The sequence below is a fragment of the Athene noctua genome, chromosome Z (genome assembly GCF_965140245.1).
Source record: "Athene noctua chromosome Z, bAthNoc1.hap1.1, whole genome shotgun sequence".
Taxonomy (NCBI): domain Eukaryota; kingdom Metazoa; phylum Chordata; class Aves; order Strigiformes; family Strigidae; genus Athene; species Athene noctua.
In genome coordinates this window covers 44510040-44534682 of record NC_134077.1, presented here as the reverse complement: position 1 = coordinate 44534682, position 24643 = coordinate 44510040, and the positions used below count along the sequence as shown (strand labels likewise).

The following is a 24643-nucleotide window of genomic DNA, read 5'->3' as shown; positions in this document are numbered from 1 at the left end:
GTGTTGGCAGGAGGTCTGAGGGGTGAGGACTGCCATGTCCAAGGTAATGCAGCTTTGTGAATGTTATACAGAATTCACGCAGAGGCAAATGCAGCCTCCCCAGCTCCTGACTCTGAGACAACTTGTAAAAATAGGTCTGCAAGAAACATGGACTGAGAAAAACAGCCTGAGAAAGAGATAAAGGATAGTGGGGGGAGTGGAGGCCCTCCGAGCTAAGGAATGTTTCAAACACGCGCAGGTAATGAAACTATAGTCATGGGGTGGATAGTGTGGAGGTCAAAGCTGATAAGGCTGCCCAAATAACACATGATGTAGCTTGAGGGGGGAGACCCCTGTGGAGACTTGTCTCACCACTGTCCACTCTGCTGGGGATTTATGAATCTGAGTCACTTGTCTCCCTTATCTGTGTGGGGTGTGACACTGACCAAGAACCATGACCCAGAGAAATAGGCATGATCGAACATGTGCAAACAGGCACAAGGCACTGCAAGAGTGGTGAATGGATGGGCAGGAACCTGCTGCTGCTCTACCCAGATTGTAATCAGACTGAAAAACAGTGTGAATGTGGCTCATGAGAAATGTGTGTACAGCTGGGCTGATTTAAGGGAATTGATGCTCTGAGTGGGCATCACCCTCTCCAGCAGTCACAAACACCAGATGCATCAAGGGTGGTGGTTAAAGCCCTGTGAGGGAAGCAATTATGAAATGAGTTGACCTGGATGCGGATTTCTTTGCCCTTGAGCTGAGGGAGAATGCTTAAGGAGAAGTTTTAGATCCCTTCCAATCTTGCTTGTATTTAATCCTTGCTAATGCAGCTTGGAAAGCACTGTGAACGTTTGTCTATCCCTTCTCAGGGCTCCTGGTTTCAGGGCATGATGACTTTTGCAAGGTTTGGGTGAGTGGCAGATTGAAAGAAGAAGAGGAGGGCACATGTTCTCTCTTGATTTTCTGGTTTTGGTTTTGTTTTGTTTGGTTTTGTTTTGTTTTTCTGTCTCTAAAGAAGGACTACAGTAAAGCAGTAGTCTTAAAATCCATATCTGACCTGATAGCATCCACATTCTCTTTCTCTCTTGCTTTCTCTTTTTAATATCTCTTATTTGGATGAAATATAAACTTATCCTTAAGCCTGGATCTGGAGGTTCTGAACTGCTTTACCTTTACACATCCTTATAGTGCTCTAAAATATAGTGACCTAAATAAATGTTAGGTTCAGCTGTTCCCATGCATGTCAGTATCTGTAATTCTCATCAGCAGTGCTGAGCACTTCTGAAAATCAAGTTATCACTTTCAGATGTCAGGGTCTTGCAGTCTCTGCTTAGGCACCTAACTCTGATAGATACTGCCCTGTACACTGAAGAACCATAAATTTAACCATTAATTTCTGCCTCTTACTGGATGATGCAGAGGGTGCTGTGAACTGGACTCTTTTTCATTGCTTTACGGTAAGGTACAGGCAAATACAGACCCTTGAGAAATGTGTTTGCTGGCAGAGAAGGCCTGTGAAGCCTTGAAAAACAGTGCTGAGTGCTGAGGAGATGCTGTGTACCAGAGGTGTGTAGATCGGAAATTCCTGGCTGCTCAGGAACTGGATGGCTCTGTCCATTTTATTTTCTATTTAATTCATCTGTGATTGGGATTTGGTATCAGCTAGGTGTTTAGATTTCCCATCCCTTCACATCCATCTGGGTAGGCTGAATTTTTGTTTGGCTCCATAAGCTACTTCTGTCAAGGCTGTTTCAGACCAAGAGCCTTCTCCTCTGTGTTCTGGGTCCAGCTGTTCCTTTTCTAGACCTTCCTGTCTGCCCTTCTGCAAATGAATTCAGCCATCTAAAAGCAGGGAAAACATGGAGGCCTCCTCCAACCTTGTTTCATCATACTCATGATAGTGATCTTTGTGCTAGAAAGCTCTTCATTTCTTCTATCATATTTTTCCCCAAGTATTTGGTAGTCTGGTGTTAGCAGGTCCATCAAAGTAGTCATTGGAGCCCTAGTGATGAATAGTTGGACCAGTGAATGGTAAATAAATATATCCAAGACCCCTGCGTAAGATCTACTGTCCACTTGTTACAGAGGTATGTTGGACTAAATCCTGCAGAACTGCTGCAGTGCAGAAAGGTGGGTTAAGAAATGGGGCTGAAAGGTAGAAAAACTTGGAGCAAAACAGTTCTAGGGCATGGAGCAAGATAGTTGTCAGTATGCTCTTGGAAGAAAACGTATTTGTTGGAGAGCTGGCCTTGGAGGAGTATATGGATTTGTGATTTCATTCGCCTCTGATGAAAGAGCCTTGACCATGTGTTCCTGTGAATTATGTGTCTCATGTAGTTTGAATTTCTGTTCATAGCTGATGCTTACCCTAAGTATTTGGTGGAAATGCATAAAAGTTATTATTGTCCTAGAGGGGAGAACGTTCCATCTGGCTTCTTGTTTTTTAAGAGTGTTTTTGTAAACTGAGGCTTTTGCCAATGTGAACCATGCAGTGACCTGCTCTACAGTTAACAATTGGATGCCTTAAACATAGGGTATGAATGTAAAGGTCGCTGAAGAATTTATAGAGTTAATGATTTATTTCATCTGTCACTTCAGACAGAAGAATTACAGGCTGTGTCTTGCCCAGCTGGGAAGAAACTTAATGCTGACAGCAGACAATTTTTGCACTACAGTTTATTGCTGGTGTGTGCTTTATCTTGGAGATTTGATTTGTCCCCACCTTTTCAGAAAACTAGTTCTAATCTTAGTCCTACAGCCTTTCTCTCCTCTGAGAAACTAGACCTTTACTTCTCTTACGAGTAGGAAGCAGTGGGAAGGTGCTGGTGGCACGAGGCCTGGGTGCCACTGGGATGCTTGATCCATCTGTCCATCCATCCCCCCAGGTGCTCCCCTGCTAGCTGGGGAAACCATCCTGTGCCCCCTCCCCACCTCTTGGCCACAGAGGCAGGTTTGACTTTTGTGGTATGGTCATGAAAACAGGTTGAGCTATTGTCCTAATGTAGACAGTGGTGGTCAAGTGTGGGCTGCGCAGCACAGACTCTCAGACAGTACTCACCACATTTGCTTATCTTATTATCCTTTTTCTAATTTCTGATCATCTTGTTGTAGCCCTTGCTCTTCCCTTTCTCCACCCGTCTCCTCCCAAAGAAACAGCCTGCCCTATTCATGGTTTCCCATGGATCCCAGTTTTGTGACATCCGTACTCAACTTTGCTATTTCTGATACTATTCCCTAGGCATTTTTAACCCTAAATTGTATTACTGAGATGGTTGCCCAGTGTTGCTAGCCTTAGGGCGGGTAAGCAGGCTAAAGATGTGAGGGGTTGGATGCTCTGACATCACTGCTTAATACTGAAATGCTTGTGTTCTTAGACAGAGAGGTGAACTCTTCAGAAGCCCTCTGAGTTGGCCCATATATGCTCTGGTTGATTTTGGTGGCGACGGAGTTAAATGAATACTTTGAAAATCCTACCTCACAGGACACCTGAAGGGAATTCATGTTCCTGCTGCTGTTTTTTCACTAAAAGGTAGATAAGCTTTGTTTATTTTGACTCTACAGGCAGAAGGACTTGTATGGGATAATGATGTATCAGCTCACACCCAGACTGTTGTCAAGGCCAAATATGAATTTTTACTTGGCTTGGAAGAAGAGAAGCCTTCAGAAAGGGGTAAGTGCCATTTACTACAATTGTGTGCAAAAAAAAAAAAAAAAAAAAATTCCTAAGCCATTTAAGGAAGTTTTGCAGAAGCTCCTTCCTAATGACCCCATGAGGGCTCATTCACTGTGCTATGCCGCATTTCGCTGGACCACAGTGCAAATACCAGACCAAAGCAGCCTGCGGTTTGGCCCTAGAAAATGACAACAGTTCCCTGTCTTATACTTCCCCCCCCCCCCCCCCTTTCTCTTTGGCTCACCTGGGCTACCTCGATGTGACAGCAGGGACTTGTGTGCCAGAGGCACGTTGGCAGAGGGAGTGCCAGCACTTCTCTGCAGCGGAGTCGTTTCAGCCACGTTTTCTGCAATTACACATGCTGAAACATGGCCATCTCAGCCTGGAGGTCCTTCCAGGAATGCCCTTCGCAGTCTGCATGCTGCTCTTTCTGTAGCTAGAGGTAAATAAGATTTTAATTTAGATACTTGAGGTGGTACCTGAATGGCTCTGTCCTCTGTAGTTAGTAATTCAAGAAATCCAGGTGCAGTATCTAATGTTATGCCTAAGGATCAGTCTTGTTTCTGTTCTTTTCTTGTAAGTACAGGGCGTTTTCTACCTTTTCACATCCCAAGCTTAGAAGAAAATAAATGTAGTTACTATACCTAATTCTCTTGCCTTGTTGTAATTATCGACAATCCCTCCCCTCTTTGCAAAAGTATTTCCTCAGGCTGTTCTCTTTACACCTTGATCCTTGCTAATTGCAAACTTTCTGGAATGTCACTTTTAATTAAAGAAGACTCCCTTCTTGCCAGAGAAGGGCAGCAATTTGTACAGAAACAAGCTGTGCAGGCTCCTCCACTTCAGTAAGAAAAAGAAAGTTAATAAAAAGAAAAAAAGCAGAACTAAAATCTGGGAAGTGAGTAAACAGTTTCTCCCTGGATTTTCTGCAGTTTGGTCTTTCACTTGGGAAATCCTAATGGCAGAGTCGGGGGACAAAAAAACAAAACAACCAAAATATCCTCATTTAGGAATTTTAAAATCTTTTACAAATTGCCGCAAAATGTCTATAGGATTATTACATGAATCACAATGACCTCATTTCTTGTTTGGAGAGATACAGTGTGAGAGCACTGTCAGCAGGCATTAGTACATTTCCAGAGATTGGCATTAAATAAAGTACGCTGTGTCTATTAAATCCAAGTGAATCTATTGTTATTACTAACCAAAACAATCATCAAATGTGATGGTATTCTGAGCTGACTTGAGTACTGAGCCCTAAAATGAAGGGCAGCAAAAAATAAGCCAGATACACTGGCTTATGCGTGTATTTTTCCTGTGCTGCGTCTTGCCTTATTTCTGAATCTCCTATTCCTTTATTAATCAGAAACTACCATTAGGGGCTAACAATTCATGAAATGGGAATGACTTCAAGGGAGAGTTTCCAAATATTTAACTGTGGCTAACGCATAACATTTGTGCATTATACCCCAAAACTGAGTGACATTGTGCCTACCCAGACTGGCTTCATGCTGTCACAGATAAATGCATCCTTTTCCTCCAGGAAAGGTGTTTGACAGCAGTGGATAAATGAGAGTGGTGCTGCCCCTTCTACATTTTTTCTTCAAGTGAGCAGGTTTTAACTGCTTATTAACTGGAGATGGATGAGGATGGGGCGACTGAGGGCACAGTAATAACAAACCCAGGGCTCTGTGCATCAAATCCTGGCTTCCTTTGGTTTGATATATGTCAAATGTGTCATGACATACGTTCTGGGGGCAAGTGGCTGTGCCCAAAAGTCTCTCAGTCCTTCTCTGTGTTAAATGGGGAGGGAAAAAACACCACCAAAAATCCAAACCAACCTGCTACTTTTGAAAGTTGCCTTTAAAAGAAAGTAGGCGTGCTTTTTGTGGGTCAAAGTATGAAAGATTTCAAGCAAACAAGTAATGGGGGCAGGGCCAGGAGAAGTGCTGGTGTTTAAACTTGATCAAGAGAAGAGCTTGTCACTGTCAGCAGTAAAGCTGAACTTTAATTTATCTAACCCAAAGCAGTTCACCTGTGCCTTGACTAGCCTCAGAAACTGAGAAGGTAAGATGTAAACTGCCGAACAGCTTAGTTACTTCTGCATTCCCATTTATCCTTTCCCTTTCAGCCACAACTGTATTATTGAGAAGCCCTGCTGGATCTTGTTGAGGGTATGAATTTTTTACTTGAGTACTAAAATACTTTCATTGGACAAGCCAGTTCACAAAGAAGGAATAATAGTTGGGGGTGACTAGCAAACACTTCTGTTGGCCTAGATGGGAGATGGCAGACTTTGTTAATAAGCTGCTGTGCTGATTTTTTACATTACAGATTGAAGCTTGTGGTCATTTTCACAGGTGAAAAGAGAGGAAAAAAAGTTAGATAGAGGTGTTTCATCAATGACACTCAAATGCTAATAAAGCTGCCACATTAAAAACACCGCCTCCTCATTTCTTTCCTTTGCTGTCCTCAGTCTGTTTTTGTCTGAGATATCTGTGATCCCTGAGCTCTCCTCTTCACTGTGTGATTTTTCTTGTCCGGCTCCTCTCTCACCTGCTGCCCGTCCTCCTTCCCTGGATGGATCACTCAGAGCAGAATCAGGTCCAGGCTCCCAGTCCCATCATCGTACAGGGAAGGGCTCAGGGCTGCATGTCCCCTTGCAAAGCCCTGCTTGTGGGAGTGGGGAGGATACACCGCGGTATGGTCATGCGCCCCTGCGCCACCTGGCCACCTTCCTCGGCAAAATCCCAGGCCTCTGCCTCCAGCAAAAGAAAATGGTTTTTAAACACTGAATTGGGTTGCGTTAGACAAGATGTCTTCTCAGCCTTGTTGACATAAAAGGAGCTTGTTGTATATGGAAACATACCCTTCTCTGGAGCTGGCCATGAAAACAGTGATCTCTGTTGACCAGCCTTACCTTGAGGCTTGGGTATGCTACAGAGTACTGATTTTTATGAGTTTGCAGTTAATACATATAAATAACAAAAAATTTTTTAAAGTCCTGACATGACTTAGTCCTTAAAAGTGCTTCCTTGGGGAAAAAAGAGGGGGATGCTATTGCTTAACATGAAAGCCAAGTATCCCGTAATTCCTGTTATATGAGAAAATAAATCCAAGACAGTTCTTAGGAAGAAAATAACTTCTTAAGACTCTTTTCTCTGATGCTTCTAGGAGGAACAGGGAGTTTAATCTCATCTTTCACAAAAAAGCCCTGTACAAATAGTCCCTGGCTTGCTATACAAACCTAGTCTTTCCCAACAGCTGCTCGAAGAAGCTTGGTTTTGAATTTCTGGTGAAACAAATAGCTTTCTGGAAGGTCTGTCTCTTGCTGTTTTGTGTACAGTGAGGTGTCATGAGGCAACTGAGCTCATTTAATAATTTGCTTCTGCCAAAAGGGACGGTCCCAGCTGCACACTGCCACAGATTGTCTCGTGATAGTTCTTATGCTCATCAGTTTTCTTATCAAACTCAAGCCAGTAAAAACTGAGTAATAAAAAAACCCAAAACAATGTCAAAAAAACAGTTCTAAAAAAAAGGTTTACTTCCTCCTGATAATGAGTCACCTCTTGCAAGGGGTCAAACAGTGCCAGAGCTGACACATGAAAGAAAACAAAATCCATACTTTAACCCATGCAGCGTATGCATTCCTGAACCTGAATCATGGAAATTATTGCTTTTACTTTAGAATTTCTTTCACTTGTTTCAGGAGCAAAGGAATCACACAATGGCTGGTTTTTTTGTACAAGCAAAGCCTTTTCATGGTCCTATGATTCTGATTTAAACATCCTTAAGAAAATAACTGAGTAACTTTTTGTAAAATGAATATCACAAACTTATTAGGTTGTCCTTTGCTCTTCTGCCTGACTTGCTTTCTCAGTGTCACTTCAAGTCATGTATATCTAGCTCTGCTGCATCCTCCTTACACTGCATGGATGTGACACCTTCCTGATCCTCACTAAAAACTGCCCTTAGACCACAGTCACTCACATGTTGCATCATTCTCACGGTGGCACAGATTGCTGACTGTAGTCTTGCCCAGTGCTTCAACTGCATGGCTTTCCATTTTGATGCACCACCCTTTGTCACGTTTTCATCTTTTGCCCTTTCCATCTCCAGACAGTCGTGAAAGTCCGGGGTCCCTGGTCTGGTATTTTCCTCTGCAGCTGTGCTTTCCGAAAGAAAGGGTGCAAACCTGCATTTTCTGAGGGTTGAAGAACTGTCTGATTTTCACATTCATTTTGCTTAATTACAGTGGACAGAGTCTGTGAGGATAGGTATAATGTCAGATGTGCATTTAAGGGTATGTCCTGCAACATTCACCAGGTACACAAGGCTGGAATCTAGAAAGCTCAGACCTGTGGTGCCCCACCCACTTAATTAAAATCCATAGTCCTGTTGTGCCTGCTTGACTCTATCGGCTTTTTGTTTGTTTATTTCTGGTGTCCCACTGCATTTTGTGAACACACTGAAGACCCACAGGAGTTTTATATAGTAGTGTGTAATCCATACTTTTTTTTTTTCAGAGATCCCTGATATTTGGTGTTGCTGGATGGCAATGATGTAAAGAGAAGGTTAACATTTTAGATTTAAGTCTCCAGAGGTACTGTATTAAAAGATACTTTTCCAGTTGGGTTTGTAAACACTAAGAAGTGATTACTTTTCTAGCACCAGTATGTTGACCCACCATGCTGTTTGCTCCACTTCCACTCCAAGGTGAAGTAAATGCCTTTTTGTAAGGTGATTTAGAACAACTGCTTGGATATTCTGAGGAGCAGCAAGCTCTTACAGTGCTGCCAGAAGAGTACATTTGACATATGTGCATATGGAAAAATTAAATGCTGGTGGACAGGTTGCATTGTGCTCTGCATCTCAGCTGCATAAGGTGAAACTGTCTTTCCGTCTCTCCCTCTGACTGAAATCCCACTTTCCAGGGTTAGGCAAAGCCAGGGCATGCTCCACAGCCATCAGGTGTAGTGTGATGGATGTCTGGGTTTCCAGTCCCAGCGAAAGGAAAACTAAAGGCGTATGAGGCATTATGCTAAACCCCTTGATCCACAGGAGGAAATTGGATGTCTTGTGACCTGCACTTGAAAGTTGGATAGTTCAAGTTATCATAACCTGCAGCTGCAGGGAGGAGATCACCACATCCTTGACTTGGTAAACACTGGAATTGTTTGAAGGCCAAGGGTTTAGTACAAGTAATCCTTAAAACATGGGCTGTTTGTTTATTGTTTTTTAAAGGTGCAGAATTAAACACTCAGAAGTTAGGAAATGACAGAGTTAAGGAAGTAATTACCTCCCTGTCTGTGGGCTGTCGGCCAATGCTGAGAGCCACGCTGATTGAGTGCACAAATATATGGGGTCCTGGTGATGCTGGCAGCCTACTGGTGGTGTCTGGCCACTTCAAATGCTCTGAGCACACATGTCACATGCTGAGCTCGGCTGAAGCTGGCAGGGCCTAGAAACACTTTCTCAGAGGCAGTTGGGCCAACCCTTCAGTTGGGCTGAGAGAGAATGATGCGTCCAGGTCAGTGGACACAAGCAGAGAGCTCAGCCAGCTGACTTATCTGGCTCTAGGCAGGTATGGTGAGGCACGGTTTCAGTTTTGCTTGTCACCATGGGCTCCTCTTCTGCGCTTGAGTTCCATCACCTGGTGAGACAGGCAGCACACCAACACAAGCCCTCTATCGTGCTGTACCCTCAATTAATCTCTGAAGCTCTGTGAAGAAAAAGATGCATGTTATCCTGCAGCTGAAGATGGCTTGATAATGAACATGGAGAAGGCATTTAATTAAAATTATGTGGGCAGGTGCAGTTCTGGCCTGGTATCACACTAAAGAAGTGTAACACAGGGTACAGCAACTATTTTTCCTGTTTGCAGTTCATTGCTTTAACAAGTGCCTTCTGCTCTAGACCCCCATGTTGTTTATTTAGTTCTGTCCAGCTTCCTGAGGAAGGGAATCTCATTCACCATTAAAGCTTGCTGAAAAGTTACCCTGAAATGTCCAGCTGCACCTCTAGCAGCATGTACTCGGAGCCTGCGAGATGCACATGTCCCTCTGTGCCCTATTTCTGTTCTGGTTGGGTGCATACCTCAATATCCAGCTCCTGGGATGCTCTGAGGACTGCTTAGCAAGCTTTCTCTTAGCCTGGCTCATTGGTCCTGAGATGTGATATACAGTAAAGGACATCCTTTTCTGCAGAAGTGCCTAGTTACTTCAGCAGCTGTTGCAAAGATCCAGAGTTTCTGAGGTCTGTGACAGCAATGTAAGGTTTTTTAAGCCATTGTTCCTTGCTCAGAGTCTGGCAATATATTCCTTATCTGAAGAGATGTTTTTATTTGTAGGACTTTTGGAGGGTTTTAAACAGATTCTTATAAAATACAGTATTTTAATCATGTGGCATTAAGTACAAGTGGTTTCAGAGAGGCTGTAAAGTCTTTGTAGATGGTCCAAGTGTCAAAGCAGCTGTGGGCTGCCACTGCTCCAGAAGTTTGCTCTTTCAGCTGAAGGCTCTTAGGGAGCGTTTAAAGTAATTCTTGCTATCACTGTATGTATCCACACTTGGAAATTCACCTGCTAGCCACCCTCCTTCTAAATCACATCAGTGGAAAAACAAAAAAAATTCTTAGTCTTTTCGGATCTGTCTTTTGAATTCTGGGTTTAAGATTTCCAGACATAAGTCTTAAGCCAAAACTTGGAGATTCTCGTAGCCACGTCATTCTAGGGGGTAGGGCTTTAAAGAAGAAAAATGCAGTAAATATAGTAAGGTTCAGCAGCACTTTCACATCAGGATTAGGAGCCTAAATACTCCCTTTGTATTCCCTCCTGTTCCTGCTCATGCTAGCAGCTGTTTCAGTCTACCCTGTTGCTTTCTAGGGTAATGACTCTTGGGACTTAGCTATCTCACTGACCATCTGTGGCCCATACAGCAATTTGTAGTGGATAATCCCTCACACTAAAGCCTCTCAGCATGTGCTGCATATTAGTTTTGGACTTTGTCTTGTTCTGAGCTCACTGTAGGCCTGTGTGCTGCCAAGGTGCCATGCTTCCCACAGCCAGAGGAAAGGCGCAGTGCTCCCTGGAAAACTCTTAGTTCTGTGTGGTTGGGGTTACACAACTGCTCCTAAACCCTGTTTACCACTGGGAAATAGTTAAAATCCGAGGGGAAAAAAATACACAACTGAGTCACAGCATTGCTTACCTAAGGCTTTCAGCAGGAGCAGGGTTAGGAGGTTTGCTAACACACACTCAGACGGTGACGCGGGTATTCTATTGCTGTTTGGTTTCTTTATGGATAGGATTTATGTTCTTAACCTAGCAGCTTTTCTCACTCTGTTTTTCAAGCTGTGACAACTTGGGCATCATATCACTACCAGACTCCAGGTACTGGGACTTGGCTAACAGAGAGAATCGTAATGAATTTACCTAGTCTGGACATGGCTGTCCTGTGGCAGGCTGAAGGTTCACCTAACACAGTCCAAAAAATTCGTAATTGGGGAACTATGCAAGAGCAGCCGTGAGCAGTCCTTCTCTGACAACCTCTTCCATTGTGCAGCAAGCTGTGCGTTGTGGGATTTCCTGAGCGACACTCTGCCCCAGAGTGCTTGCAAGGGGATTGATTACTTTCTTCCCTGAACAGGTCACTTTAATTTCTGGGTAACCCTGAGCCACTGGCTGCCCCACCACTGCTTGGCTGTTCAAGCATGGTGGGTGCAAAGCGCACACTGCCTGTGCGTGGTACTGGGTGTGTGTTAACCTGCTGCTGCAGCGAGACCCCCTCCGCTCGTCTCTTTGGGGTGAGGGATCTCAGCCAACACAGTCGCTTTTTCTGCGTAGGCTCTGCCATATCTCTGGTCCCCTCCACCTTCCCCGTGTGTTTGCTAAGGCTGCAGAGGCATTTAACCAAGCCTTATTTTCTAGGCAACTCTCCCCTACCTCTTCTCTCTGCTCCGCCCTCTGCCTTCACTCTGCTTTCCCGTTTCCACCAACTTGTTTTTACATAGGCCTGGCTCCAATTCCCCGGGGCAAGCAAACTGCCCAAAAGCTGGAGTGGCTGCAAGCTGCAGAAAACCCCGAGCCCACTCTGGCGCTGGCGTTTGCAGCCGTTACAAAAGCACGGTGCTTGTATTATGCTAATCCTCTCTTTGACTAATGAAGGACCTCCGCTGGCCAGGCAGCACCTATCGAAGCACAGAGAATGACATCATTTGGAAAAAGGGCTGCTGCACAAGGCTGCCAGTGATTGTCCCTCCTCTCATAGCGGGAGGCTGCTCTGTCTTGGTGTGTGCAGGACCTGCTTTGTAAATCAGAATAGTTTTAGTTACCACAGAAGTTGTAACTCGAGGAAGTGCAGGACGAGGAGACATGTGTGACTCCCCCTCTCTGGAAGACTGCAATAATGATATAATGCCATAAATCCTGCAATTTGTTTGTTAAGTTCTGTCACCTAGAGATGCGTTTCCTCTCAACTCATGCATTGTTTTTATTTGCCCTAATTTGCCTTTTACAAATAATGGCAGGAAATGCTGGTACCAAGAAAGCATAACTGGTGTGATGCTGCATGCAGGCTTACCATGTGCTGCTTGTGATCAGCATAAGGAGCTGTGGAGAAATAAAAGGGAAAGATGACTGGGCTGCTTTATGAAACCTTTCAGCTCAGTAATGCTGAAACGCTGTCAGGCACCCCGTGCTCTGAAACCAGCACATGATTCTCAGGATCGCCATTCTGCCCATTTCTTCCCTTATGGGCATGGTTATAATAAACGGCAGCTAAGCACAGGCGTCTTCCTGGCATACCGTCAGGCAGCCTTGCTGGAGGAAATTTTTTTTCCCCCCTGCAAGCTGCCAAGGTGGACTCCTTAGCTGCTGCGATAGACTGAATGAGACTGCAGTTCCCCCATCAGTTTCATAATACTCAGAAAGCATCCATTTACATCATTGTGTGCAGTGCAGGGCAGAAGCTGCCAGGAAATTTGAAACTATTTTGATTCCCGTTGACTAGAACAGCAGCAATTGAATTAGCTGATACCGCTGTAGATAAACTGATGATCTGTGCATTTCATTTCTTTGACCAATGGGTAACTGCTGGAGCTACAGTAACCTCTGTGAGTAAGGAGACTGTTCAAGCAAATATATCTAATTTCTCGAGCTGGCTTTATATATATATATATATATACTGTATAGAGAGAGACACTCACACCATTCTTTTGTAAAATGTACCTGTAAACAAAATGTCTGCCTATGCTTATAACTTGTGTTTTGCTTCCTAGAATTTCCTTTTATTATGCTGTAGACAAGCTTGCTTGACATGGAATGGTTATTTACCTATGAAATATATCTGTGCCTGATTTAAGTCATGAATTCTTTCAACATCTAGTCATCAGAAAGTCTGCCAACTGCTGTTAGGTTATATTTGCCCGGTCTCAGTTTTCTAGCCACTTACCCCCGTTCTATTTTACCTTTTTATCTTTTTTTTTTCTTTGTTGAAAGAAGTCACCTTCAATGCAAAGTAGAAATTGGTGTTACCTGAGAGTGTGTGTCCTTTCTTTGTTTGTTTGGTGATGGGTATTTTTTTTCCCTGCTCTTCTTCAGTGCGGTCCTTAAATTTTGTTGTTGCCTTTCTAGCCTTGTTTGTAATGCAGTCATATTGGGGGATGGGGTTGGACAGGATATACCAGTAGCTGCAGCAAGACATGATGCTGTGGTGGTGGATGGGAATAAGGGAGGAGTTTCCCTTAAAGAGCTCAAGCTCCTCTAGGCAGTGGTACCTGAACTAGCTCTCTGAGCAAAGGGAAAGGCTTTGCACCTTTTAAGTGGGGGATAACTGGTGGTGGTTTACCACAAGGACTAGAGAGCTTGGCAGTGATGTGTATGGTGGTACCTACATTAGTGGGGACACGCTGCTGCTTTAGTGCCGATTTTTTAAAATCAGGCAGTGAATTAGGCAATGTTCTTGCAGGGTGCTGTGAACGCTTGAATCCCGCTGACTTGTGCTCACATACGGGAGCATCAGCAGTCCTTTCAGAGCAGGGCTGCTGGCACCTCACTGTAGAAAAGACCTTAAATTTCTAACTTGAAAGTCCTCTTCTCTTGTCCAGGTGAAACACAGCTTGCAAGCATGGGAGAGAAGAGTACCTGCGTGTATGCTCCCTCCTCCTGTACGTCCCTCTGTGCCCATATATGCATGTGTGTGCTCTGTATGTGTACCCCTTCTGGAGTTTGCTGGGCTTGCCAGAGTGTCAGGTTTGCTTGGGAAGAAGTTCAGGAGGAGAAATAAATCTGAAACTTGCTCGGGATTGCTTAGTGCCATCAGCAAGTGGCTGTCGGTGGCGGGTGGGGATGTGCAGCAGTGCCTTTAGCATTCACCCCTGAAATAAGGCCACCTCTGTTTGTGTCATGTCAGTCCAGAAGCTAAGACAGCAATTAGCAGAGACGAGCCTGGCCCCTTGGCAGAGTCTGTGTGCAGTGCCTTTTCAGGGCTTGGCTTCCAGCACCCACTGGCTGCATCCCAGCCCCACAGCGGGGCCAGGGGGTCAGTGCTCCAGGCTTCCTTCCAATGAGGTGGGAGTGCATGGGTTGGAGGGAGGTGCAAGGGATCCTGCACCACTATGTATTGCCTTTCTTCAGGATGTGGCCAGAGCATGCGCCTCTGGCGGTGGCATGGCCAAGCACTGCCCTTCGGTGCTGGGGGCATGAGGCAATCCCAGCTGGGAACCTCCTGCTTGCAGGTGTGCAAACTGAGAGTTGCTGTAGGTGGAGCTGTGTCTACTCAGAAGGGTTTTTACATTAGCATCTATAGTGATGGCCTTCCTATTGGCAGTTCTCTCTTAAACAATCCTGTCTATGGACCATGCTGACAGAGCAGCAAGCACTAATGCTGCTGTGTTAAAATAGACCAGGGCTGCGGGGTGGGGAGCCAGGGCCTTTTGCTGTCTTGGGCTAGTCCTGGCGCAGGTGTAGGGACATTGCAGCCACAGAGCATTGTTCTCATCCATGAATCTGTCCTGGTGTTTCCCAGTGGCAACCTGGTGCCTGTGCCATGAATTGGGTAGGCTTGGGGTGCAGTTAAGCACTGTGTGGCTGAATTGTGTGCAAAGGGGACTGTTTGTCTGGGGCTTTGGACAGGTAGAAAAAGCACCATGCTTGGAAATGCTCACATGGGGTGAGGGACCTTGCACTCTTCTTCAGATTCTTCCAGTGCACCCACATCTGTGTGTTGGAAACCCTGCCGTGAAGGCAGGCTGGTGATGCAGAAGTGGACAGAGCATCTATACTCCTCACAGATCCCTGGAACCTTGCAGTAGAGAAAAGGTCCCTGCTTTGTTCAGTCACTGTCCTCAACAGAAACCAACTCATGTAGGTGAAACCTGACACACTGAAGTTTTATTATGGAGTAATTAAATCAACAACATGGAGATACCTGGAGAACCTACTGGGGAAGAGACAGTCGTTTGGCATGGTGCAAGTCACAGAATCACAGAATCATCAAGGTAGGAAAAGACCTTGAAGGTCATCCAGTCCAACCATTAACCCAACACTGACAGTTTCCAACTACACCAGATCCCTCAGCGCTATGTCAGCCTGACTCTTAAAACACCTCCAGGGATGGGGACTCCACCACCGCCCTGGGCAGCCCATTCCAACGCCCAACAAACCGTTCTGGAAAGGTTTCCTAATATCCAGTCTAAACCTTCCCTGGCACAGCTTGAGACCATTCCCTCTTGTCCTATCGCTTGTTACTTGGGTAAAGAGGCTCATCTCCAGCTCTCTGCAGCCTCCTTTCAGGTAGCTGTAGAGGGCCATGAGGTCTCCCCTCAGCCTCCTCTTCTCCAGACTAAACACCCCCAGTTCCCTCAGCCGCTCCCCGTACGACCTGTGCTCCAGACCCTTCAGCAGCTTCATTGCCCTTCTCTGGACACGCTCGAGTCATGCAATGTCCTTTTTGTAGTGAGGGGCCCAAAACTGAACACAGGAATCGAGGTGCGGCCTCCCCAGTGCCGAGTACAGGGGTGAGATCCCTTCCCTGTCCCTGCTGGCCACGCTATTGCTGACACAAGCCAGGATGCCATTGGCCCTCTTGGGCCCTGGGCACACTGCTGGCTGCTGTTCATCAGGCTGTCAATCAGCACCCCCAGGTCCCTCTCTGACTGGCAGCTCTCCAGCCACTCCTCCCCAAGCCTGTAGTGCTGCTGGGGGTTGCTGTGGCCCAAGTGCAGAAGTCTGTCATTTTGATCCTGCAGCACAAGCAGTGTGCTGTATTTACCCTGTGGCTAGGTATACTAGATAGTCAGCTACCAGGTGTGAGCTGCGTCTCATCTTTATGAACCACGGGCAGATAGATAGCCCCATTAGTGCCGTGCTGAGCTCTCATTAAATTATCCTCCCTTTCACCTTCAATTCAGCCTATCATTAACCTTGTGGCTTCCCCCTCAGAAATGGCTTGTGGCCAGCCTCTAGGAGTGGAGATGGGGATCAGCTTGCAATGCAACGCCTAGAGATGCACCTCGAGCAGGGCAGTGTCTGAATGCAAGTTAATGTCTAGTTTCAGAGCTGTCACCTCTGACATTTTTCACAGTAGGTGTTTGGATCTGGCCCCCCCATTGTTTGTTTTAAAGCATTTTTATACTCCAGGCCAGTTTTTTCTGTGAGGGTGCATCGAATGCAGCTGTTGCTGTTTATTGTTTTCAAAAGCTCAGTTCCTCCTTGGGGGTAGTATAAGGTGGCCAATTATCTGTCATTGTGTCATCCATGAGGTCCCTCTGAGGACAGCTGGTTCTCTGTTACCCTACAACAATGGGAGCCACTGGGTGCTTGGCACTTGGAAGATGGGACCATTTTTTTTCACTCCTGCTTTGTTTAGATCAGTTGGAAAAGCAGCATGGGGAGGGGTAGGTGAATTTGCTGCAACAGAAAATGTGAACTGCTCGGTATGCCTACATCACGGCAACCTGAGTTGTTACTTGAGTTGTTAGGGCTGGCAGAAAGTTGAATCGTTCATTAATTGCTTTGTAATTTAGCTAATTGGTTTTGTCAAGGCTGTGGAATAAATGGAGAATAACTGATTATCTTTACAGTGTTTCACCTTTACAAGTGAAAATGACCTAAAAACTTTTTTTTTTTTTAATAAAACCAAGGTGTAAGGCGCATGCTTGGATGAATGTCAAACATCTGAGTATCTGTTTTCTTCAGCCTTTGCGCCTGGCCTGTGGCCTCAGACTGTTTGTGGGCCACTGGGACCCTTTCTAAAGTGTAGCAGACATTTTGGCATTCCCTCCTTGGCAGTGCACACTCCCAAAGTAGGGCTGCCCAAAAACTTCTGTGTGAAAGGACCAGCTCTGGATAACTGCAGTGTGACAGTATGCAGAATGAGTTAAACTGAAGTGTCTTCCCTGCAGAGGAGACTGTAGTTAACTCTGTTAGAAGAGGGCTGGGAAGGAAGGCCAGATGTTTTGCTTATGCATGCAGTAGATAAACCCACTCTTTTTTTTTTTTTTCAGGTAGTGGCCATGGAAGTAGCACTTTGCTTCCCCATACCATCATCAATGAATTCCCAGAGTACGGCACTGTAGAGCCAAGCAGAGACGTGCCAAGGGCTTCACTGCCGTGCGCAGCAGAGCCTGTGACACGCAGTCCAGAAAGACGGGACAGTCACCACCGGGTATCTGGCAGGCCACCTCCTCAGTGTGCAACTCCTGCAGACAGTTTGAGACCTGACACTGGGGCAGTGCAGCTGCATGGCCCAGAACGTTTGCAACTTGTGAGTAACTTGCCAGAAATTACAAAAAGCTCTCCACGGTTGGAAGCAACAAAGGTGCAAGAGAGAACAAATACTTCTCTTGATTCAGAGACACAAATGGAAAAAAAGAGCGTTACTGGCAGCCAGAACGTGAAGGCAGCCAGAGAACCAGTTCCAGCAGGCCGAGAAAAACCATCAGACATGCCTCTTCCATCTGAACGAACAGCTGAGGAAAAAATGCATTTGATCATAGAGAAAGATCTGGCTGCAATATGGACTGGAGAAAAGCAGTCCGAGTCCTTGCAAGCCATCAGTAATAAAGCTGAGGAGGTCCACATAGCGCAGGAGACAAGCTGTCATAGACCATCTGTGACAAACCTGGAAGCAGCCAGCAGAGTGGAGGGGTGGGCGCATTTTGAGGAGTTTTCGGCGTACAGTCAAGGCAAAATGCAAATAGGTCCTGAGAGGAGGCTCTCTAAAGAGGCAGCTGTGAGCAAACATGTAGAATTTCAAGGGGTGGAGATTTTATGGCTGCAAAAAGCCGAGGAGCAGAGAAGAAAGAAGCACTCGCTGCTGGAGACTGTGTCTGTGGAGAGGAAGGCGTTCCCCAAAACATCCAGCTACCCTACACCACTGATGGTCTCCCCAGGCTTAGTCTCCTCGCTGGACAGTGTTTGGAGCGAGGCCTGTGACGACCCAAGGTTGAGACCCACTGCCTCTGGAGCCACTCTAGCACTGCTCAGTGAAAGTGGGGAAGATGAAGTTTTTGTGAAGGACAAGAATAACCATGACGAGGAGAAGACAGCTGTACTAGCCAGAGGCCAGGGCAGGTGAGATGGTGCTTGGGGGGGTGCAGGGGGCAGGCACGGTTTCTCTCATCCCAAGTACGTGGCTTCTGCCTACCCCTTTAGGAGTTAATGGCAAACAGTGAATGTTTGCAGGCTGCATTCATGTGCAGGTGGCATGGTGGCAATGGTAGCAGTTTGTGCCTGGGGGTGGTGGCTAGTGCATGAAGTTGGGGCTGAAACCTGTCCACACCCCACTGCTGAAGTTTGAAGTCTGTGTCAGATTTGGAAATAAGATGTCTCTTACTGTTTGCTGAGTAACAGCTATATGACGAAGCATCTGTAGCAGGTGTAGTTGGGATCCAGACGTGGCATGTTACTAAATATAAGCAGCATGCAGGCCTGGCCATATGTGCCTGGACAGATTTTTTGGTTTCAGGCAGAGTCCGTGCAAGAACAGTGTGAGCGCCTCTGAGAGGTTGGATAATAAAGACGTTTCACCTGGGGCCTTGTGGGTTATAAGAGGGTGAATGCTGTAATGTGCTTTCTATACAATCTACCTATCTGTGTTTATATAATTCTAGCTATATATATTGTTAAAATTGTTTGCTGCTTTTTACAAGAGCATCCTGATTTGCTGACTTTTCTTTCCTGATGCACATCTGTGACAAAGCAAGGGGTCCCACTGGCACACTCTGAGCAAACCATGCCCACTCTTTACCTGGTGGGGTGTTTGCTGCTGAAACAGCAGGATCTTTGAAAGGCTCCTGCCTCTGCACCTTGGGATCCATGGAATTTGGTTTGGCTAGTGTATGGGATTGCTTGGGTGGGCAGCTTTGACACCTGGCACATGCCATGAGAAGCTGTGCAGTATTTGGTGCAGCAGAGAAGACTTTATGCAGAGGGATGCTACACCCTCCTCTGTGCATCTGCAAGCAGGCCAAGTTTTCCACCTTCAAATCTCGTTCTTCTGGCTCCACGTTTTCAATTGCATTTGCTTCCCTTTGTATTTTGGAGGATTTCCTCCAGCTTTTTGCTGAAGATCCCAGCCCTGGGACTGAAGAGTCAGCAAACTGTCCTCTGGAGGCAGAGGCTCCATCTGGGTGCCTATCTCTGACCTGTGCAGCCTCTGGTATGGGAGTGGTGCTAGCTGTGACCTTATGCATTTGTGAGTGCTCTTCTCCTTTGCACATAAGCAGCTGATGTTATCTGTTAGACAATATTAGGCTTTCCCCCCACCCCTCTCTTTACCTAGAAGATTCTTTTTATGTCAGCAGAGAGGGAGATGGTGCCAGTCATGAACAGGGGTGTTGCAAGGAGAAACTAGCATTTTATCCACAGTGTCCTCTCCTGCACCAAGCCACACTGACCCTTTGGTTTGCAAAGGTGGAAGGTGAGGAGGTTCACTCAAAGGTCTAAACCTTGTGCCATAGCTGAAATGAGTTGTTTCTGATTCGTTTTCAGGATGATGGAGGAGGGGGAAGCAGCCACAGGAGGATATGAAGATAACCTTGGGCAGAGGCACTCTGATGTCTCCACTGATCTGTACAGCTCACAGTTCGAAAACATCCTAGACAATGCATCTTTATACTACAGCGCAGAGTCGCTGGAGACATTGTACTCGGAGCCTGATAGCTACTTCAGCTTTGAGATGCCGCTCACTCCCATGATCCAGCAGCGCATGAAGGAGGGCAGCCAGTTTTTAGATCGGACGCCAGCCTTGGGTCAGCCTGATGTCCTGCAGCTTTCCCCTGATGGGGAGGTGAAGGCCTGCAGTGAAGGCATCGCCAATGGCTTAAGGGATGTAAGTGAAACATTCTTCAGAGGAGATGTAACGGAAGTCCCTCGTTTGGAAAGGTAAAAGCGGGTGGGCTTTCTGTGTGCCTGCTGATTTTTCCCTGCTGTCTGTTTACTTCAGTGACTGTTGCAGAGTGTAGTTTTGCCTCTTTAAACACCGCATGTTTTCTACACAGAACACTTTACAGTGTAACAGAGTGAGCTGCGGGGAGAGAACTGAATCATCCAAAACTGCTGTTCATTTGAAAAGTGCAAATTTACTTTCTGAAGGTTTTGTAGGTGATACAAGGCTGGCTACTGTTGTTGCATCTCTGTGACCTGTCCCTTGAGGAGTTACAGGTGAACCTTGTTCAGCCTCAGTTATACCTGAATTTGTTGGCAGCAGTTTTAGGAACAGCAACACCTTGTGCACGTGTATGAGTTGCTCAAGTGCAGTTCGTGATTTGAATGTTAAAGGTGTGTCTCTGGGCATAGCTCTTCCTCTCTTGAGGTCAGTGGGAGTTTTGCTGTTTACTTCAGTTGGGACAAAGTTTTGCTCCTACCACATTCATGGGATTGGAGACTGTTAGCTGCTTCTTTCGTTTGTGCACTAGTTACCGATTGAGAGAGGAGGGAGCATTGCAAAAATGTTAATAATTTCTGTTTAGGTAAAGGGAGAGATAAGAAAACCTATTAAAAGAAGAGTCATGTGAGAAGCAAAAACTAGGCTAAGTGTTCAGAAAATACTGTGTAATTATAGAAACTTACTCTGTGAGCAAACTTTCCTCCTTGTGTGTTGTCAAAGAGGATAGGGAGAGTGAAAGGCACCAACAGGCAAAGTGGGGGGTTGAGTCAAAAGCAGTAATCTGCAGAGGGGTGAGGGACCTTATGAGTGACAAAGGTGCCTCGGGTCTCCATCCTCCAGGGACAGAACATTATCTAAGAGTCCTTAGACTACTCCCTTAGATGGGACTAGTCTACTTTGAGCTTTCCTGTGAGTCAGTTGTGGGAGGGCTTCTACCTGTTCTATTTCTTTTGTTCTAGTGTGAAATAAGTTCTTTGAGAAGGAGTTTTGCTAACTTTATGGATTAAGGTACAGTTTGCCCTTAAAAGAACAGTCAGAAGGACTTAGCAGTTTAGAATGTTTTTTCCATCAGTCCTACCGGGAAAAAAGGTGTTTAAATCTTGTAGGGCCCAGAGCTGCTTGGTGCCAGTAGGCAGTAGGTGACTGCTAATCTGCTACAACCAGTAGGTAGCCAGAAACTGAGGTCAGTCCTGACACAGCTCCTTACTTGTGCTGAAACCAGAGATTACTCTAAGACTGGGCAATCGAGGACAAGCAGTACATGCAGACCCCGATTCTGTTACCCCATAGGTGCAGCATCTGGTATCTAAAAAGTATTGTCAAGTAAGGTCCACCCTGGCTCATCAAGACAGAAGTTCATCACTAAGACAAGGTGTGCTCAGATAATGCTTAGAGACACTTTAGGTACATGCCTAGTGTGGATTTCCTTAGGAGTTAATTTTAGTTTACATTTGTAGTCATAGCGATAAACCAACAGAGGATTTAAAAATTCTTCTTTTTCCCCCTTAATAAAAAAAAAAAATTAAAAATTGTCTCCAACAGTGGGTTTGTTAGGAAGCTCTGATGTAGTCTGCAGGGCTCTTTAGGGACAAACACTGTTTAGGAGCTCACTCTGTTAAGGTAGGTGCCGATAAAGAGTGTAGCTGCAGCAGTACAGCCAGCCATGAATGTACCCACCAGGGCAATCCTCTGGACAATAACTGTATTAAACAACCCCCCCATGATATTCTAGTATCATGTTGTATTGCACCAGGGTACAGGTGACTGACAGATTATATGGGCTATATTGTTGGAGCCAGTGATAAATCACGACGTTACCGTGTATGGGCAAAGAGCACCGTGTGCATGCTGGGGTCTGCATGGGATTTGTCTGCAGAGGGACCAGGACGGTGTGTCACTGTGATGCTCAGGTGCACTACAAATAGTCGCCTGAGCCATGGGTACTGTTTCTAAGAGTTTCCGTGCGTGGTTGTGTTGCCTGAAGCAGTCCCAGATTTGTTTTTTCAACGCCCACGTGTATGGTAAGTGAGCTGTAGCCACTGTAGCAAGGCACCTTTGTGCCTTCTGCCGCATGTGCTTTTTGCGGCGTGTGCCGTGGTGCCGCACACCCGTGGCTGCGTGGGGCGGTGTTTTCCCTTGCGTGGCGCTAGCCCGGCGCTGCGGAGCATCGAGGGGAGCAGGCACGCCGCTCGCCCGGCCCAGGCGGGGCTCCCTGGCCCGGCGTCCCGCTGCCGCCGGCCGGAGCGCACGGGCCGCAGGTTCCCTGCGGTACAGCGCGGAGCCACTTGGGGTCTCTGCGCCCGGCGCTGCCGGCTCCCCCGTGCAGCTCCCTCGGCCCCCCCTCCGGTGAGCGGTCACGGGGGAGCGGGTGCCGGCAGGGGAGCAGGTAGCGGACCCCGCCCTGTAGGCAGGGATGGGGCCTCCGCGGGCCGACGGCGGCAAGTGCAAAGCAAAGCAGGGCGGTCTGGGGCGCGGAGGGCTTGGGAGCGAAGCAGTGCGGCGTTGCAGGGCGGCACAACAAGAAGCATAACCACCCCTTTTCCAGAAACCGCGCTGCGAACCCAGGCAAACAAAAACCGAAATCAAAGCCTCAGCGGTTCCCTGTGCCGTAGTACTTCAGTGACATAAAAAGTGTGTGGGGGGAGTGCATAGGGAGAGGGTATACTTCCATGTACCAATGCTAATTTATGGGGGAACAGAGTGTGAAATACTAGCAGTTCTTCACGGTCCGGTACAGACGGGGAGGGTGGGTATGAGATCAAAGAGTTAATCGTTTACACCTGGAAATCGAAAGCCGTATGCCAGTTAGGAAAGGATGAGCCGGTGCTCCCCACGGCTGTGCTCTCCTCGTAGCAGGTAGTTGAGTACCATAGCACCTTTTACATCGGTCTGGAGGAACCCTGAGCTGAACTGATATGCAGACCCTAGATGGCGTAAGCTTTTAATGCGTAACAGCAAGGAAGGGTAGTTCTGTAATGAATAAGCGGGAGGGTAACATCCTTCTCTGCTCTTAGGAAATCGCTGGCTCTTGGGAGGGGTCAGCTCTGGTATGTGAAGGCCAGTCACATGCCTTCAGAATTGAAAAAAAGAGGAAAAAAAGTAAATTATTAGAGGCTTGTAGGCTGCAAGTTCTTGTGGGCTCCTGGGTGTGTGGATGATTCGTCCCTGCTGTCCTCCCTATCAGCTGCTGGCCGTGATTAAACACAGTAAGTCCTGGCGAGAACCCTGTGAGGTGCCCATCTGACAGCCACCTGCCGTGCTTCCTTAGGGCAGGGGCATGTCAGCTCGCCTTTGGCTTTTCCTGCAGGACAAGTTGGCTTGCTTTCTCAAGTTGTCCTTTCCTAGCACAGCTTAGGCGCACTTTGTGTCTGGACAGTGGAGGAGGGATGCTTGGGGGAGAAGGGGATGTAGCTTGTCTTCCTCTGGGAACGGTTCCGACTCTTGGTGTCTTTTGGGGGGCTTAATCTCTTCTTAGGTATGTAATGATCGTTCCTCTGGGTGAAGAACAAATTTCTGCAGCTGAAGTAGCCTTAAGTTTCCCCAGGTGGGTGTGGGAGAACTAGGGGAGGTGGGTGAGTGTGTGAGGTTTCAAGAGCTGAGGGACAGCCTTGCTAGGCACCACGGGGTCCCCATGAAATGTGCTGAGTCACAGGTTGTTAGTGTAATGAAGCTTTGCTGTGGCAATAAAGATACTGCATTTGGTCCCCTTGCCTCCATGTTATCGCTGCAGAGGTATGCTGTCCCTGCTGCCACACCTGCACCCCAGGTACTATGTTTCTCCCTTCTCATGCCAGTGGATTGTGTTGAGAAAGAGTAAGGCTTAGCCTTAGCATATGGAAGGTTAGTCTTACTCACAGAGGCAATAAGGAAGAGTGTTTGCAAGGTGCTACCCAGACAGCGAGCCTGAGTTTGCATTGCCTGAACTTAGTGTAATCATTTACAGCAAATCAGAGTTAGGAGGAAGGGGATGTATTTCCAAAGCAGTAAGATATACCCGAGGGAAAAGTGAGCGCTCTTTGCTACGTATACAGTGAGCATCGGTGTATCTGGAAGTGAAGCTTGGTGATCATTTCATTTGTACTTTCAGACTTTAAAGACAGAATTTCTTTTAAACTTTATTTTTTCTGCATTATTTATAGCAGACTTCCCATTCCCTCTTCCCTTGTATGCTACAGTCAGAACGAGAAATTTAAAAAGCAAAAAAAACTTCTAGCATTTATTTTCCTGAGTTGTCTTAGAAGGTGTGGTCTCTGTTGGTAGGACATTGCCCAAGATTTTTCTAAATCAGGAGAGAAAAGAAAAAAATCTGCATTGCAGCTCCTAATCCTCAAAAATGCTAAATATTTGCCACCTGCCATCATCTTCAAAGAACTTCTGGTGCTCAGCAAATTTTGCAAGTCCTGTTGTTTGTTGTTTTTTTTTTTTTTTCCCTAGAGATGCAAACACAGATTTAGTCACATATGTATTATTTTGTAATTCAAGGGGGGGAGAATAAAAACTCTCTAAAGCAATCTGGTGGTTCTCAGAATAAATGCACAAGAATGTAGACTGCATTTCCCAATGGCTGCCAGGTTACTCTTAGTTTGGGCCTCTCATAGT

The 24643-nt window shown here is 46.3% G+C and overlaps 1 protein-coding gene across 5 annotated transcripts in view; it reads left to right on the top strand.

Moving 5' to 3' along the window:
* The window catches only part of PSD3 (pleckstrin and Sec7 domain containing 3), a 110566-nt gene that overhangs the window by 9199 nt on the left and 76724 nt on the right, over positions 1-24643 (top strand). For 4 of the 5 annotated variants that reach the window (XM_074933106.1, XM_074933105.1, XM_074933108.1 and 1 more), the window contains 3 exons: positions 3547-3655; positions 17160-18228; positions 19648-20040. In XM_074933106.1, the coding sequence (XP_074789207.1) occupies positions 3547-3655; positions 17160-18228; positions 19648-20040 (1571 nt within the window). Of the gene's footprint in view, positions 1-3546; positions 3656-12655; positions 12768-17159; positions 18229-19647; positions 20041-24643 lie in introns of those variants that run through there. The other variant, XM_074933109.1, reaches the window with a different exon arrangement.